The sequence below is a fragment of the Diceros bicornis genome, chromosome 15, assembly GCF_020826845.1.
Source record: "Diceros bicornis minor isolate mBicDic1 chromosome 15, mDicBic1.mat.cur, whole genome shotgun sequence".
In the NCBI taxonomy this organism is placed as follows: Eukaryota; Metazoa; Chordata; class Mammalia; order Perissodactyla; family Rhinocerotidae; genus Diceros; species Diceros bicornis.
Window position 1 is genome coordinate 63,166,154 of NC_080754.1, and position 15,582 is coordinate 63,181,735.

At 35.2% G+C, this 15,582-nt stretch overlaps 1 protein-coding gene across 1 annotated transcript in view; it reads left to right on the forward strand.

Annotated features, from left to right (window-relative positions):
* Nucleotides 1-15,582, forward strand: part of LEKR1 (leucine, glutamate and lysine rich 1) — a 185,409-nt gene that overhangs the window by 74,458 nt on the left and 95,369 nt on the right. The window contains exon 5 of the mRNA XM_058556444.1: nt 7,424-7,599. Coding sequence (XP_058412427.1) covers nt 7,424-7,599 — 176 coding nt within the window. The remainder of the gene's footprint in view (nt 1-7,423; nt 7,600-15,582) is intronic.

Below are 15,582 nucleotides of genomic sequence, written 5' to 3' on the forward strand. Positions count from 1 at the left end.
CCCCTGACTGACAGTCCAGTGACATGAAAAGTAATAGACTAGGGAAACTTTCTATTAGACCTCCTAAATTTAGAAATCTCCAACATAAATGATGTTAATTCTGCTTTTATATAATCTTTGGAGGGTTTATAATACCTAAAGGTAAAACCCAATGTTCCAAAGAAACCAGGAAGTATATTTTCTTTTCTAAAAATGAATTTGAATATATTGAGAACATCAGAAACAATGGTTCCTTTTCGAGTTCAGTAACTTTTAGCTTTTAGAAAAGGGAAATAAGTTAAATGAACATGACAAAGAGACACAAGTTCAGGATGACTAAAAAAATATGCCAAGTAAATATTTTGAATGTTAGGTTCTTTTTTTATTCAATCTACTAGTTATTACCAGAAACATTGTTCTGTTAGAAAAATTATCTGGGCTAATAATTTCTTATACACTATCTGGTGATGACCTGCTGGCCATCTACCTTTCATTAATGCCTTGCACATAACTGATACTCAATATACCATTTTTGAGGAAATGAATGAGTCTACTCACAAAACAGATGACAATTTTTATCATACGAAATCTCTGCCCTTTCCTGGAAATTTGGTATTGAACTAGCAGGCTACCACCTAGGTGACCCCAACTCTGCATTTTAGTGAGGACCATCAGTGTTCAATATTGGCTCCTGCAGTAGCTTTGGGCCCAGGTCTGCTAAGGAAGTCTCATTTGTTTTATCTGTGAATGTCATCGTGAATGGCAGGATTGACTAAATGTTAAAGGTTAGACCAGGGCTAGAGTAAATAATTAGTGCTGCTTTAGGATATTATGGACTGATAGGGTCCGTCTTCATTATGCACATTTTGCATGTGATTTGTGGTATTTTAAATTCTTGAAGAAACTTAGATATACAAAGTTAAATGTTATTTTTATTCATTGTTCTAATTTTGTCATCATTTTGCATTATACTTTTATTGCTTATTTTTTTCAAATAGTTTCAATAGATCTGTGATTTTTATTTATTTATTTATTTATTTATTTATTTATTTATTTATTTATTTATTAAAAGATCACAACTTGACAGTCTGGGATCTGATTTGTATAAAAAAGTAGAACTTACTAAAAATAATTTTGGAATAAATAAAAGTTTGTGGTGGATGAATAAAAATAATTGCTGATTGTATTCATACTCTCACTAGTAGGTACATTGCATAGGAAAAGACAGTCATGAACATAAAATCAACTGAAAGGTTGTCGAGTTCAGTGATTTTGTTGCATTGCTAAAAGCTGATTTTAGACTAGTTTATTGATTATTTTAAAAATATTTACTTTACTAGAACATAAACGTAGTGATTGCTGTAGGTAAAGAAAAGGTGTTTATGATCTCTCTTAAAGGGGTAAAGAAAGAAGCCGAGCTTTAGCTACTCAGACATCATCACCTCTGTTTACAGAGCTCAAAAGAAACTTTCAGTAGATTAGTGAACTATGTCTTTGAGTCACATTGCTCTTTCTAAATTATTCTCTCACATGTTTAATTGCATTCAGCTTAATCATCTAGCCTCCAGAAAAGTATTCTCTGTGCTCTAGGTTTTCCCTGCCATCCTTCCAGACTGTCTCTTGCAAGTGAGTGATCAGGAGTGGGTGTGTTACACCTCAACTGGCTCGGCTCCTCTGCCGTTCAGAATCAAGTGTCTTTTGAGAATGGGAATTAACATTAGAAGACCTGTAGAAATAGATACTGGAAAACAGTATGCAATATAGGTATACTTCACTTCATATAAAGTTGTGTCTAAATCCAATATTTCAAATAAATCTGTTTTGAAATATTTGAGCAGTGTTTACTCTTACAGAATTCCTATTGTGAATCTTTCATAAGTTGTTTGAAATATAAAGTATTTATCCTTTAATTTTTCTTGTTTGTAAATCCAGACTCTGTCATCTCTGAAGTTTTTAATACCAGCTGCTCAGATCTCCCCTCTCAGCTCTCACTTTTGCTTGACCTCTTCAGTTTCATTAAGGCTTCCAGTATTTTTTCTGATTTTCCCAATCAGTTTCTGGCTTTACTTTATTTTCTACTCTTGATCCCATAGTTTATCACCTCACATCTTTTTTTAAGCAGCTTTATCGAGATGTTATTACATACTACAAAATCCACCCATTTTAAGTGGGCAATGTAATGGTTTTTAGTAAACCTACTGAGTTGTGCAATCTTTACCAACCAATCTTAGAACATTTGAGTCACCCCAAAAAGATCCTCATGCCATTTGCAGTAAATCTCACCACATGTCCTAATCTTGTTTTTGTTTCTATAGATTTGCATTTTTCTGGACATTTCAGATATATGGAATCATACAGTATGTGGTCTTTTATATCTGGCTTCTTTCACTTTTGTTTTTGAGGTTCATCCATGTTGTATCATGCATCGGTTCTTTGTTCCCTTTTATTGCTGAATAGTATTCCATTGTATGGATATACCATATTTCATTTATGCATTTACCAGCTGATGGACGTTTGGATTGTTTCCACTTGTTGGCACTATGAATAATGCTGCTATAAACATTTATGTACAAATCTTTGTGTGGATCTGTGTTTCATTTCTTTTGGGTAGATAAGTGTGGAATTACTGAGTCATATCATAAATTTATATTTAACTTTAAGAAACTGATAAACTATTTTACAAAGTGGCTACACCATTTTACATTTCTACAAGGAAGAGGATTCTAGTTTCTCTGTGTTCTTGCCAACACTTCTTACTGTTTGTCTTTTTTATTGTAGCCATTCTAGTGGGTGTGAAATGGTATCTCATTGTGGCTTTGATTTGTGTTTTCCAAATGACTAATGATGTTAAGCATCTTTTCATGCTTATTAACCTTTTGCATGGTTATTTGATGAAATACCTATTAAAATATTTTGCATAATTTTCATTAGTTTGTTTTCTTATTATAGGATTACTAGAGTTCTTTATATGTTTTGGATATGAGTCCTTTATTTGAAGTATGATCTGCAAATATTTTCTCTCGGTCTGTGGCTTGTCTTTTCATTTTCTTAGTGGTGTCTTTTGAAGAATAAAAGTTGTTATTTTTAGTGAAGTACAGTTTATCAATGTTTTGTTTTGTGGTTTGTGCTTTTGGTAATGTATTTAAGAACTTTACCTAACCAAGAGTCACAAAGATTTTCTCCTGTAGTTTCTTCTAAAAGTTTTATAGTTTTAGCTCTTATATTTAGGTCTATGATACGTTTTGAGTTGACTTTTGTGAATGATGAGAGGTAAGAATCTACAGTCATCTTTTTTCATGTAGAAGTTCAGTTGTTCCAGCACCATTTGTTAAAAGATGATTCTTTCCCTATTGAATTGCCTTGGTGCCCTTACCTAAAGTCAATTCACCATGAACGTAGGAAATTATCTCTGTATTCTGTATTCTATTCCATTAATCTATATGTCTATTCTTATGTCAGTACCACACTCTTTTGAATACTGTAGTTTTTAGTAAATCTTGAAATCAAGAAATGTAAGTTCTCCAAATTTCTTTGTTTTCAAGATTGTTTTGGCTATTCTGGGTCTCTTGCACTTCCGTGTGAATTTTAGGATCAGCTTGTCAATTTCTGCAAAATAGCCTGCTGGGATTTTGATAGGTATAGCATTGAATCTATAGATCAATTTGGGGAGAATTGCCATCTTAAAAATATTGAATCTTTCAATCTATGAACATGGTATGTCTTTCCATTGAGATCTTTAGTTCTCTCAGAAATGTTTTGTTTTTAGTATACAAGTTTTGCACTCCTTTTATTACATTTATTTCTAAATATTTTATTCTTTTTGATGTTATTATTAGTGGGATTGTTTTCTTAATTTTATTTTTGGGATTGGTCATTGCTAGTATACAGACATAAAGTTGATTTTTATGTATGGATCCTGTGACCTTGATGAACCCATTTATAAGTTCTAGTATTTATGTGTGTGTGTGTGTGTGTGTGTGTGTGTGTGTATTTCTTGGGATTTTCTACGTAGTGGATGTTTCTACATGGAGGATAGTTCTGCATTGAGGACTTTACCGATACTCCATCTCCTTTTACCTCTGCTCATTTTGTTGTATTTACCCTTAAAACCCTCTTCATACCTACTTACAGGTTGTTGAACACCAGGCCCTCAATTCCTCCAGTACTATTCTAAATCCTCACTATTCTGCTAAGACTCCCCTGTGCTACTCATCTCTCAGAAGCTGTGAGTCTGCCTTATATTTCACAGAGAAAGTTAAGGTCATCAACACAAGTAGATTTACTGTGAATCAAATCATGCTTAAGTTTCAGAACCCCTCACTCAGGACCCCCTTTCAAGGTTCTGGGAGGGCCCTGGCAAAAGTAAGACGGTTTAATTGTAATTGGTCAAAAATTGTGTCCCTCTGGTTTCCCATCTCTCACACTCCTGGTGTTGGCATGCCTTTGGAATAGGTACAAGTGTTGGGGGTCTGAGTAGAGGGAAGTTGAGTTGAGAATGCACCATTGCAACTGCCATTTGGAAGAACAATTTAGAATGCTTCAACAACACAAGTCATTGTACACTAAAAATCTGGATGTGTATGAATTTTTTTAAAAAATGGAATAAAAGCAATAAAGATGAGCAATTTAAGCTATAGAAATTATTGTGGCATAAAGAAACAAATTGTAACAATTTTTTTCAGATTATATCATAAGAGAGACTTTTTTTTTTTTTTTTTTTGGTGAGAAAGATTGGCCCTAAGCTAACATCTGTGCCAATCTTCCTCCATTTTTTTGTACGTGGGACACTGCCACAGCATGGCTTGATGAGCGGTGTATAGGTCCGCACCTGGGATCCGCACCAGTGAACCCTGGGCCACCGAAGCAGAGCATGCGTACTTAACCACTATGCCACCAGGCTGGCCCAAGAGAGATACATTTTTAATAAAAGCTCTTGTATTATTTCATAATTCATTCAATGAAGAGGAGGTAATTATTTAAATACATTGGAAAAAGATTTAAGTTGCTTGCTGATTTAACAAAAACTACTAACATCACTGAGCATAACATAAAAATCATATTATGCCACTTCAAGGACATCTAAGATAAACTGGTTCATGAATTTTATCATTTCAAAGACAATTTAAGATTAGCCATTTTCCAAGAAAACTTGAAATGCCAAAAATCTTGTACTCATATATGAAAAAAATTTGATAAGGGTTTTTCCAAATTTTACAATGCTTAATGTTTACATGGTATTACCAATAATGAGCTATGAAGCCGAAAGAATCTTTCTGAACTATCAATAATAAAAATCTCAAGGCCATGCTAGATGAAAGGCTGTATAATCTTTATATTCTCTCCACATAAAGTATTATAATGAAATGGTTCTAAAATGAAGAAGTGCTTGTAGAGCATGTAGCGAAAAATTGTAGGCAAAAAAGTATTGTAGAGCTGCTACTTATTAAAAAGTTATATTGTTTCCCTGTACTTTGTGATATTGATGGAATTTATCAACTTTTAAATTTTTATTTGTAATGATTTTTCTCATTCTATAAATAATTGCATACTTTTAAACCTAATTTTTTAGTCATCATTTTTGTATTTTTTTTTTCAAGAAAGCCCTCCCCCTACCTATCACCAATAATATAAGATTTAGGCCCCACAAAATGTGGATCTGCTCTTAGCTGACAAGCTTGAATTTTCTGTTTCCTCCCTTTCTCCCTACAGAGGCATCTGCATTCACATCCAGTCTTTCCTTCTGTTAAATATCCCTCTAGGCCCTGACCCCCAAGTATATGCATTGCTCCCAACAGCTGCCCTAGACTGGGCCCATTAGCCAGCCCCTTAATCTTGATGTAGTTCATAGGTCTTGTCTACCTGTCTTACCAGTCCTGGTTCCACATTCGTATTTCCCATCCTCACTATTGGCTCTCTTGCTTTAGTGATCTATTTGGACTTTTTCTCTGCCCTTTGAAATCAACATGTCTCTTAGCTCCCAGATCTGCATGCTGATTGAGGCATCCCCTGTGACTTTTGGTCACTCAGGTGGACCTTAATTACCACACAGAATGATACCACTCTTCTTCCTGGTGAAGACTAATCTTTCAGCCTCTGCTTTACATCCGTCCTCTCTATGACTTTGCACAGAAATGATCACATATCTTGTTTGTGTTTTTAGCCTCTGTGACTGTACTCGTACTGTCTGCTCAGCTGTGTACACACTCAGTTGTCTCCCATCCTAAAAAACCACCTTCTACTCTGCATCTTCCTCTTTCTCTCCTTGCCACCTCAGTCAAGGTTCTCTATTGCTGGTACCACATAACTGAATATTTTCTCATTTCTGCTTTACTGCTCAGTCCTTTCTTGCCTAATGCCTCTCTCTGAGATCACCAAAGCCCCCAACTTAATACCAGATGCAATGGACTCTGTTCAACCTTTATCTGAGGCGTTAACCACTGACCACTACTTTCTTCTTTAAAATCTTTTATCTGCTGGCTTTTCTGATGTTATTGTTTTGGTTTTTGTTCTAACTCACTGGTTGCTCCTCCCTAGTCTCCTCTGAGGGATTCTTTTCTGTTTTAGTCCCATAAATGTTGCTGTTGTCCAGTATTTTATCCTCAGCAGTTCTCACTTCTTCATTCCTCCAACTGAGTGATCTGTTTTTTTCACTCATTCATTCATTTGTCAGTATTTTTTGAACACATGCTATGTGCTAGGTGCTAGGGAGACTGTGATGAACAAGACAGGTACAGTCTCTGCATCATAGATCTTAGTCTATCAGGAAGATTGATGTTAACCAAATAATTAATTCTCATGGCTTCATCATCCTCTTTTTGCTGATAACTCCCAGATCTGTGGCTGTATCTTGCTTGATTATTAGGTGAATTACAGCCAGAATATCTGAAGTAATGAAAGGCATTGAGATGGCAAAAAACATGTGATTACTTTGAGCTCTGGCATTTGATGAAGCAAAAGCACTGGGTCAGTCGCCTTAAAAGGTTTTATTTATTATCACCCCAGGTTTTACACTGGCTGTAGAGCCATGGTATGCAGGAAGAATGCTGCTCAAGAATCTGAGATTCTCATTTAGATTCTGTGACTAAGTCACTTTTGACCTAATTTTCTTTACTAAATGTTTGCTGTTAAAATTAATTTTAAAATATTAATAGAATAAATGTGTATGAAAATAGTTAGCTATCTTTCTTTACAGTTAAAATCATAGCACAATGGACGTGAGTTGGGGTGACCATCTACCTCAGTCTTCTTGGGATATGCCCAGTTTGTATCTATCATCATAGCATAACATAAATAGAACTTCCTTTCTCTTTCAAAATTGTCTCCACTTAGTAGATTATATGGTCACTCTAAAACTATTTTTCAAAGAAAACAATTTTTTCAAAGAAATATTTGTTATTTTTCCTGCTGTTTTTAAGAATTCTAATTTTTTTTTACTACTTTACAGTCAAAGATTGATGGAGTACACATTTTTCTGGAATAAGACTCTTTCGTTACTTACTTTTACTAAAAGGGAGTTAACCAGTATTAAAAATGAAGTATATGATAATTTTCAAAACTGGACTTCACTGAAAAGAGAAGTTTTTCTACAAATTAAATCCATAAGTGAAAAAGCCTTGACAGGTTTGTAACATATATTTAGAACATAATTGTAAATGTTTTTTGTAAATAGTATATCGTAAGTAATGAAATAATGCTATTTTGTCTTATGTGATAGGAATTATGATTAACTTTTAAACCTGTTATTGGTTGGTAGACTAGATGACCATTAAGATCTAGTCTAACCCTGAAATTCAATAATTATAGGCTGATCTAATGTCAGCTCTGGTATATCTATCTTGAGCTGTGACCAGAAGTCTGGTTATTCCTGTTAAATGTGCTATTTTTTGGGGGGAGGGGGGCGGTGAGGAAGATTGGCCCTGAGCTAACATCTGTTGCCACTCCTCCTCATTTTGGCTTGAGGGAGACTGGCCCTGAGCTAACATCTGTGTCAGTCTGCTTCTACTTTATATGTGGGTCACCACCACAGCATGGCTTGATGAGTGGTGTAGGTCTGTGCCTGAGATCTGAACCCGTGAACCTGGGCCGCCAAAGCAGAGCATGCCAAACTTAACCACTACACCACCATGCCAGCTCCTAATTTGTATTTTTAAACTTTTTTCTCTGTTAATGGCTGAGTAACTCATCTTAGATCAGACTTCCCACAAATAACAACTATAAATTCTGGACAAAATAACTACCTAAAAACACTGGAGAGGGACCAAAACCAAGCACATAATAGAGGGAAGGTCAAAAATTGAAAGAAGGCATATTGCTAATTGAAAAAAGCCAATCTGAAAAGGCTACATACTGTATGATTCCAACTACATGACATTCTGGAAAAGATGAATCTATGGAAATAGTAGAGCTCAGTAGTTGCCAAGGTGGGTGGGAAGAATGAATAGGTGGAGCACGGAGGATTTTTAGAGCGGTGAAACTATTTTGTATGGTACTATAATGGTGGATACGTGTCTTTATACATTTGTCAAAACCCATAAAATGTACAACACCAAGAGTGAACCCTAATGTAAACTCTGGATTTTGGATGATAACAATGTGTCAATGTAGGTTCATTGATTGTAACAAATGTACCACTCTGGTGCAGGATGTTGATGGTGGGGGAGGCTGTGCATGTTTGGGGACAGGAGGTCTATGGGAATTCTCTGTACTTTCTGCTTAATTTTGCTATGAGCCTAAAACTGATCTAAAAAAAGTTAATCGAATTTTTTTTAATTGAAAGAAGAGAATGGCACTGGGTGAATTCCTTGATTGTTTTTTTTTTAAGCCTATTAGATTGAGGTCAGGGTACAATCTGTTCCAAGAAGGGAAACTAAAACTCTGATAGAAATCTGTAGTCTTTTGGGCTTGAAGACTGGAAGACAGAGATCAAGGCGGCTCCAGCTTCTAAGAAGTGAGAGGATATCCAGAAAAGACGATATCCCAGAGAGTCAGAAAGGGAGAGCTCAAATTTTGCATATAAACTCTTCCCAAATCTCTGGCTTATCCCTGAAACACATGTGCACAGGGAAGACTCTAAGCAGCCCGTCTGGGGCTAATGTAATGGATATTACCTGCCACCTCCCCTAGGGGCACAGAGTTTACAGTTGAGTTCAGCCAGGTTAACTGCTTGTTAAAACAAAACAGTACCAAAAAAATCAATACTTTAGAGGAACATAACAGAATCCAGAGTCTCCATAACATAACATCCACAATGTTCAGGATACAACCCCAAACTACTTCATCTGGGAAGAAACAGGAAAATGGCCCATACTCAAAAGACTAGATAGTCAGTAGAGACCAAGCCCAAGTTGATCTGGATTATATAATTAACTGACCAGAATTCCCAATCTGCTGTTAACTATGTCCAATGACGTAAAGGAAAATAAGCTAATAATGAATGAAAAGATAGAAAATCTCAGCAAGAAACTGTTAAAAATTGGAAATTCAAGAATTGAAAAATACAATATCTGTATTTTAGTGAACTTTATGATAGGTCAATAGAAATTATTCAATTTGAAGAAGAGAGATAAAATAAACATCGAAAAAAAATGAACAGAGCCCCAGGGTTCTTAGGAAGGATTAAAATGCACCATAAATGATAAATATGGGTAAATATGAAAGGCTCTTTTTTCTTTTGAATTTTTAAAAAAATTCTTGCTCACTTAAAGTAAGAATTATAACGTGGTGAGATTTACAAATTATGTTGATTTACCGTATGGCAACTAGAGCATAAAGGACAGAGGGAGGGGGTGAGTAGATCCATATGGTTGCACTGTTTTTATATTCAGTGTGACATGGTGCAATATTTATTCTATGTAGACTAAAAAGTTAGGGATGTATAATTCCTAGAGCAACCACTAAACAATAAGTACAAAAAGATATAGCTAAACAGCTAATAAATAAATTAAAAGGTAACTCTTTAAAAAGTACTCAAACAATGGAGAATTAACATTGCCTGACTCTTAAGATTTATTATAAAATCACAGTAATCAAGTCAGTGTAGGACTGACATATGGATCAACAATAGATCAATGGAACAAAATAGCCTGGTAAATGACTCTTGTTTATATGACCATTTCACTTTTCATAAAGGCACCAAAACAACCCAGTAGGAAAAAGAAAATCTTTCAACAGACTGTGCTGGAACAGCTGAATACCCAAATGGGAAAATATACCTCGACTCCTACATCACATCATACATAAAAATTAATTCAACATAAATCTTGGAGCTAAATATAAAAGCTAAAACTGTAAAAGAAGAAACATAGGAAAATATCTTCATGAGTTGATAGTAAATGAGGGTTTCTTCACTACGACACAGAAGTAAGAACTACAAAAGAACAAAAATTGATAAATTAGACTTCATCAAAATTAAAAACTTGTGCTCATCAAAAGATGCCATTAAAAAAAGTGAATAGGTTAGCCACAGAGAAAATATTCAAAAACATGTGACAAAGGACTGCTGTCCAGGTTACATAAGGAACACCTACCAGTCAATGCTAAGAGGACAAACAGTCCAATCAAAATGGCCAAAAGATTTGAACAACGCTTTACAAGGAAAGATGTACAAATGGCCAATAAGGACATGAAAAAGTGCTCAACACTATCAGTTACAAGGGAAATCAAATAGAAACCACAGTGAGACACCAGTACACACAAGCCCCTGGATTGGTTAGAATGAAAAAGACTGACACAGCAAATGTTGGTGAGGAAGGAGGGCAACTGGAACTCTCCTACAAATTGGTGAGAGGATAAAATGCTACGGCCACTTTGAGAAAAGATCTGACTTTTTTATAAAACTAAAGGTACATCTATCTGATGACCCTGAAATTCTTCTCTTTGGAATTTACCCCCCACCCCAAAAATGAAAACATATGTCCAAAAAATACTTACACAAGAATATTCAGCAACTTTATTCAAAATAGCCTTTAGCTGGAAAAAACCCAGAAGTACATCAATAGAAGGGATTATCGAAAAAGCAACTGAATAAACAATGGAATATAGAATGAACTGCAGATAATGCAGTAACTTGGATAAACCTCAGAAATATGCTGCCTTGTTTATTATGACATATAAAATTGTTTTATATTATAAAGTATAAAATTGTTTATACTTTAATATGTATGCATGTATGAAAGTAGTCTTACACAAATAATATATACTGTATGATTCCATTTATATAATGTTCTAGAATAGGCAGAACTAACCTATCCTGGAAAAAAATCGGTAGTGACCTTGGAGGGAGGCTGGACTGGAAAGGGGCCTGTGGGCACTCTCTGTGGTGATGGTGGTACTCGCTGTTTTGACAGAGGTTTGTGTTACACAGTGGATGCATTTGGCAAAACACTGGATGATAAACATTTGAGATTTGTGCATTCTTTGTAGGTAAATTTTACTCAAAAATAGGATATATATTGAATGCTAATTAATGACATGCGTGCTGAAGTGTTTAGGAGTGAAGTATATTGATGTCTGCAACTTACCTTGAAATGAATAAAAATATAAGATGGATAGATGGGTAGCTATAGGATAAAGCAAATATAGTAAACTGTTAATTGAAGAATCTAGGCAGTGTGTATATTTGTGTTCTCTGTACAATTCTTTCAACTTTTCTGTATATTTTTAAATTTTCATAGTTAAATGTTAGAAACAAGAAATCATTCTAACCATACAACTTCAATTTCCTAATTTTGTTATGCAATATGGCCTTCAGAAATGAGTTTGTATATGACGATATCATTTTTAACTAATTTTAAGAATGAAATTTAAACAAATACAGATGAATATTATAACAGCCATGTTTTCATTGCAAATGAAAGCCATGTCATTGCAAAAATTGACAATTTTTAATACTTTCTCTTTTTTATTTTTTATCTACTTTTTGTGAGGAAGATTAGCCCTGAGCTAACATCCATTGCCAATCCTCCTCTTTTTGCTGGGGAAGATTGGCCCTGGACTAACATCCGTGCCCATCCTCCTCTACTTTATATGGGATGCCGCCACAGTATGGCTTGACAAGCAGTGCATGGGTCCTTGCCTGGCATCTGAACCTGTGAACCCCAGGCCGCTGAGGCGGAGTGTGTGAACTTAACCACTACGCTGTTGGGCCGGCCCAATTTTCTCATTTTTGAGTGTCTTGTCACATCTTATTATAGAATATTTACCTTGTAATGTCAGTAATGGTAAACTCAGTCATGCCGGAATAGAAGAAGCATCAGCTCTACCAGTTTTTGTTTTCATTTTGTTGCGTTATTAGTATCTTCTCTAATCCATGATTTCTTTTTGAGAATCTTTTAAGCCAATTGTCCACTTTACGATTGTTAGTTTACGTAAACCACGTAAGAACACATAGACTGCAATATGTCACAATCACAGAAAGAGACAGAAAAGGCAAGGAGGCACTGAAGCCCATCTGCATCAAAGAATAATACTCCTCCCTCAGAAAACCTCACTGACTTTATTCTCACTGAATGTGACTGTGGCATGACTCTGTGATACGTGGACAGAGGGAGGCAGTTTAACTTAATCAAGGAGGAGTTGGCTAAGGCTTTCCCAGGACAAGTAGCGGCCCTTTCTTGTGATTAAGTCTTAGTTCAAATGTCACTTCCTCAGAGAGGTCTGTGCTGACCACTCTAGTTAAAGTAATCTTCCCTTATATGTCTCTATCCTATTTTTCTGTTTTATTTTTAGCAACGTTTATCACAGTCGGAAATATTCTCATCCATTTACTGATTTATGTGTTGACTGACAGTTTCCTTTCACTGGGCTGTAATCTCCATGAGGATAGGAATTTTGCCTGCTTGGTGACTGCTGTATTCCTAGCATTTTAAGACAATTGTGCCTATCACACTGTAGGTGCTCAGTGACCATTGTGGAATTGAAATGGAAGTAAAAGTACACCCAAATTTTAGTACTGAGATTGCTGATAATCTTTGTGTTCCTTTTTAAAATCTCTGAATATTTTCTGAATGTTTTTGGTAATGCTCGAGTATTACTTCTATAATTTGGGGAGAGGGAGTAAGGAGAGAGGAAAGGCCTTGTTTATGAGCTACACTTGCCTGGAAGCTGTGGGTTACTATCAGTAGTAAAATTCTTAATCTGATTTTTAAACCAGTTTGAAAGTTGTTGACTGAACTTATAAGAAGGCAAATGCAAAAACTTAATAATTCTTTTTTTTCTACAAATTCAAATGCATTTAAGGGTTTTTCTGGCCATAAACATAAAACAGCCTCAATGTAAAAACAGAAAATACAGAAAAAGAGCAAAGGAGGCAGTGAACATCATCTGCAGTCTCACTGCACGGAGATATCTGCTGATAACATTTTGCTATAGAACTTCCTAACCTTTTTTTCTGTGCCTAGATATTGACACTTAATAATATGTCATGGAGATATAGTCACACTAACTAACTACGTAAACTATGTTGACCTAGTATCTCATAGGAATGTATCTTAACTTATTTAACTAGTTCCCATTCATGGACATTTAGGTTGATCATAGTTTTTGCTTTTATAAATAAGGCTTCAATGAACATCTTTACACATGCATTTCTATGATCTTGTCCCATTTTTTCTTTAACATGGTTAATTCCTAAAAGTGGAATTGAAGAGTCAAGGTGTATGCCCATTTTGTTTTTCACTTACAAGTAATAGTACATTTTACATTTTATCTAACATGAGGAGACAGCAGTTAGTTTTCAACCCTTGACTTTAACGTTTCCCATTATAGTAAATCACATTACTTTTACAGCAGAAGCAGGAGGGCTTCATTTAGAAGTTACACAGTAGTGATTGCAGAAGCTCAGAGATGGAAATACGTACACCAGGACAGTATATTCAATTCCCAAGCAAGAGCTTAGTGAACACAACAGATGGGGTGTGTGAAACTAGTGCCATATTACTTTAAGGGATTTTTGCTCCTTGTTAAAAACTTTCTCCTTACTCAATGCTATCAGCACAATCAAAGCCCCAGGGGCATAGCTATACAAACATGTACAAGTATATGCAGTCCTCCAAACGTGCTGATGCTTGCCTTTTTAGGGTTTCTTTGATCAGTTTGAACACACTTTAAATTTAGCAGCAGTTCTAGTAAATATATAAACATGCCAATTTCACAACATAGAATTTTAAGTAAATAATCTACGTCTTAAATTTAGATTCAGAGAAAATAAATTGTGTAATGCTTTTAAAGGCTAATTCTTGACAAGCTTGAGGAACTATCACAGCTATACAGAAAGATGACCAAGAGCCCAGGAAACGTATTGTCCTGCCCTGTCTCATGTGTAGCCACCAGCCACACGTAGCTATTGAGCACTTGAAATGTGACTCTCGCCTCTTGTTGAATGCTAATATTTTGGATATGTGGAGTTAAATAAAATACTATTAAAAGTAATTTTATCTGTTTCTTTTTACATTTTTAATGTGGCTACTAGAAAAATTTAAAATATGTATGTGGCTTGCATAATATTTTTATTGGACAATGCTGGTATAAATAGTGAAATGAACTTTTTCACACTTTTAAAAACTTCTAAAGTGTTATAATTATATTTCAATTTATTTGCTGTTTGCAAAAATTATAGGGACTTAATGTGAATTATAGCTGAAGAATACTTTCAACAGTCACTCTGTTAATCTTAACTTGTTAATGTTTCTTATTTCTAGTTTGTTGTCTTGACTATTTAATTCAGCTTTTACTTAAGTTTATTAAACCAGTTCAAAGTCAGTGATTAGAACTTGAGGCAGAAATCTGGAAGAATCTGGAGGGGAATGTGGGATCCTTGGTAGCTTTGCCCTTTCACAGACCTGACCGCCAGGCCTCGGGAAGGGCCACACAGCCAGTGTGTCTGCGCCAGCCTGTACTGGCCTCTCATGTTGTGGGCTTCAATTCTGAAATACTTAAAGATATACAGAAATCCTAAGAGAAGGGTTCCCGAGCCAGAGAGCCGAAGTTCACCTCCTGACTCTACTACTTACAAAAAACCTACGCCTCTAAGTTCTCATCTGTAAAATGAGGAAGTCCGTGCATGCACGTGCGCACACATGCACACACTCTCTACAGTATGCCTAGCACAGTAAGGAATCAAGATGTTCTTATTATTTTATTCTTTTTTATTTTAAAGTCCATGTTCCTTCTGTTGTATTAAATTCTCATTTATCCTACAGAAGTCTTCATTGTGGTGAGCTTGTAGCCCTAAATAAAGGAACAAAATTAATGCCCTTCACCTATACTTTAAATATATATGTATATATTTTTAAGTTTTAAATTAAAAAAATTTATATATAGAGAGAGAAAGAGAAAGAGAGAGAGACCCACATAAATATGCCCAACTGATTTTTAACAAGGGTGCACAAGAAATTCAGTGGAGGAAGGGTAGCCTAGCTTTTTCAACAAATGGTACAGGAGTAATTGAGTATCCATAGGCAAAATTAAAAAAAAAAAAAAAAAATGAACCTTGACCTAAACCTCACACCATATACAAAAATTAACTCAAAATAGACCACAAAGCTAGATGTACAATATAAAACTAGCAAATCTTTGGGACCTAGGATTCTTAGACTTGAACTAAAA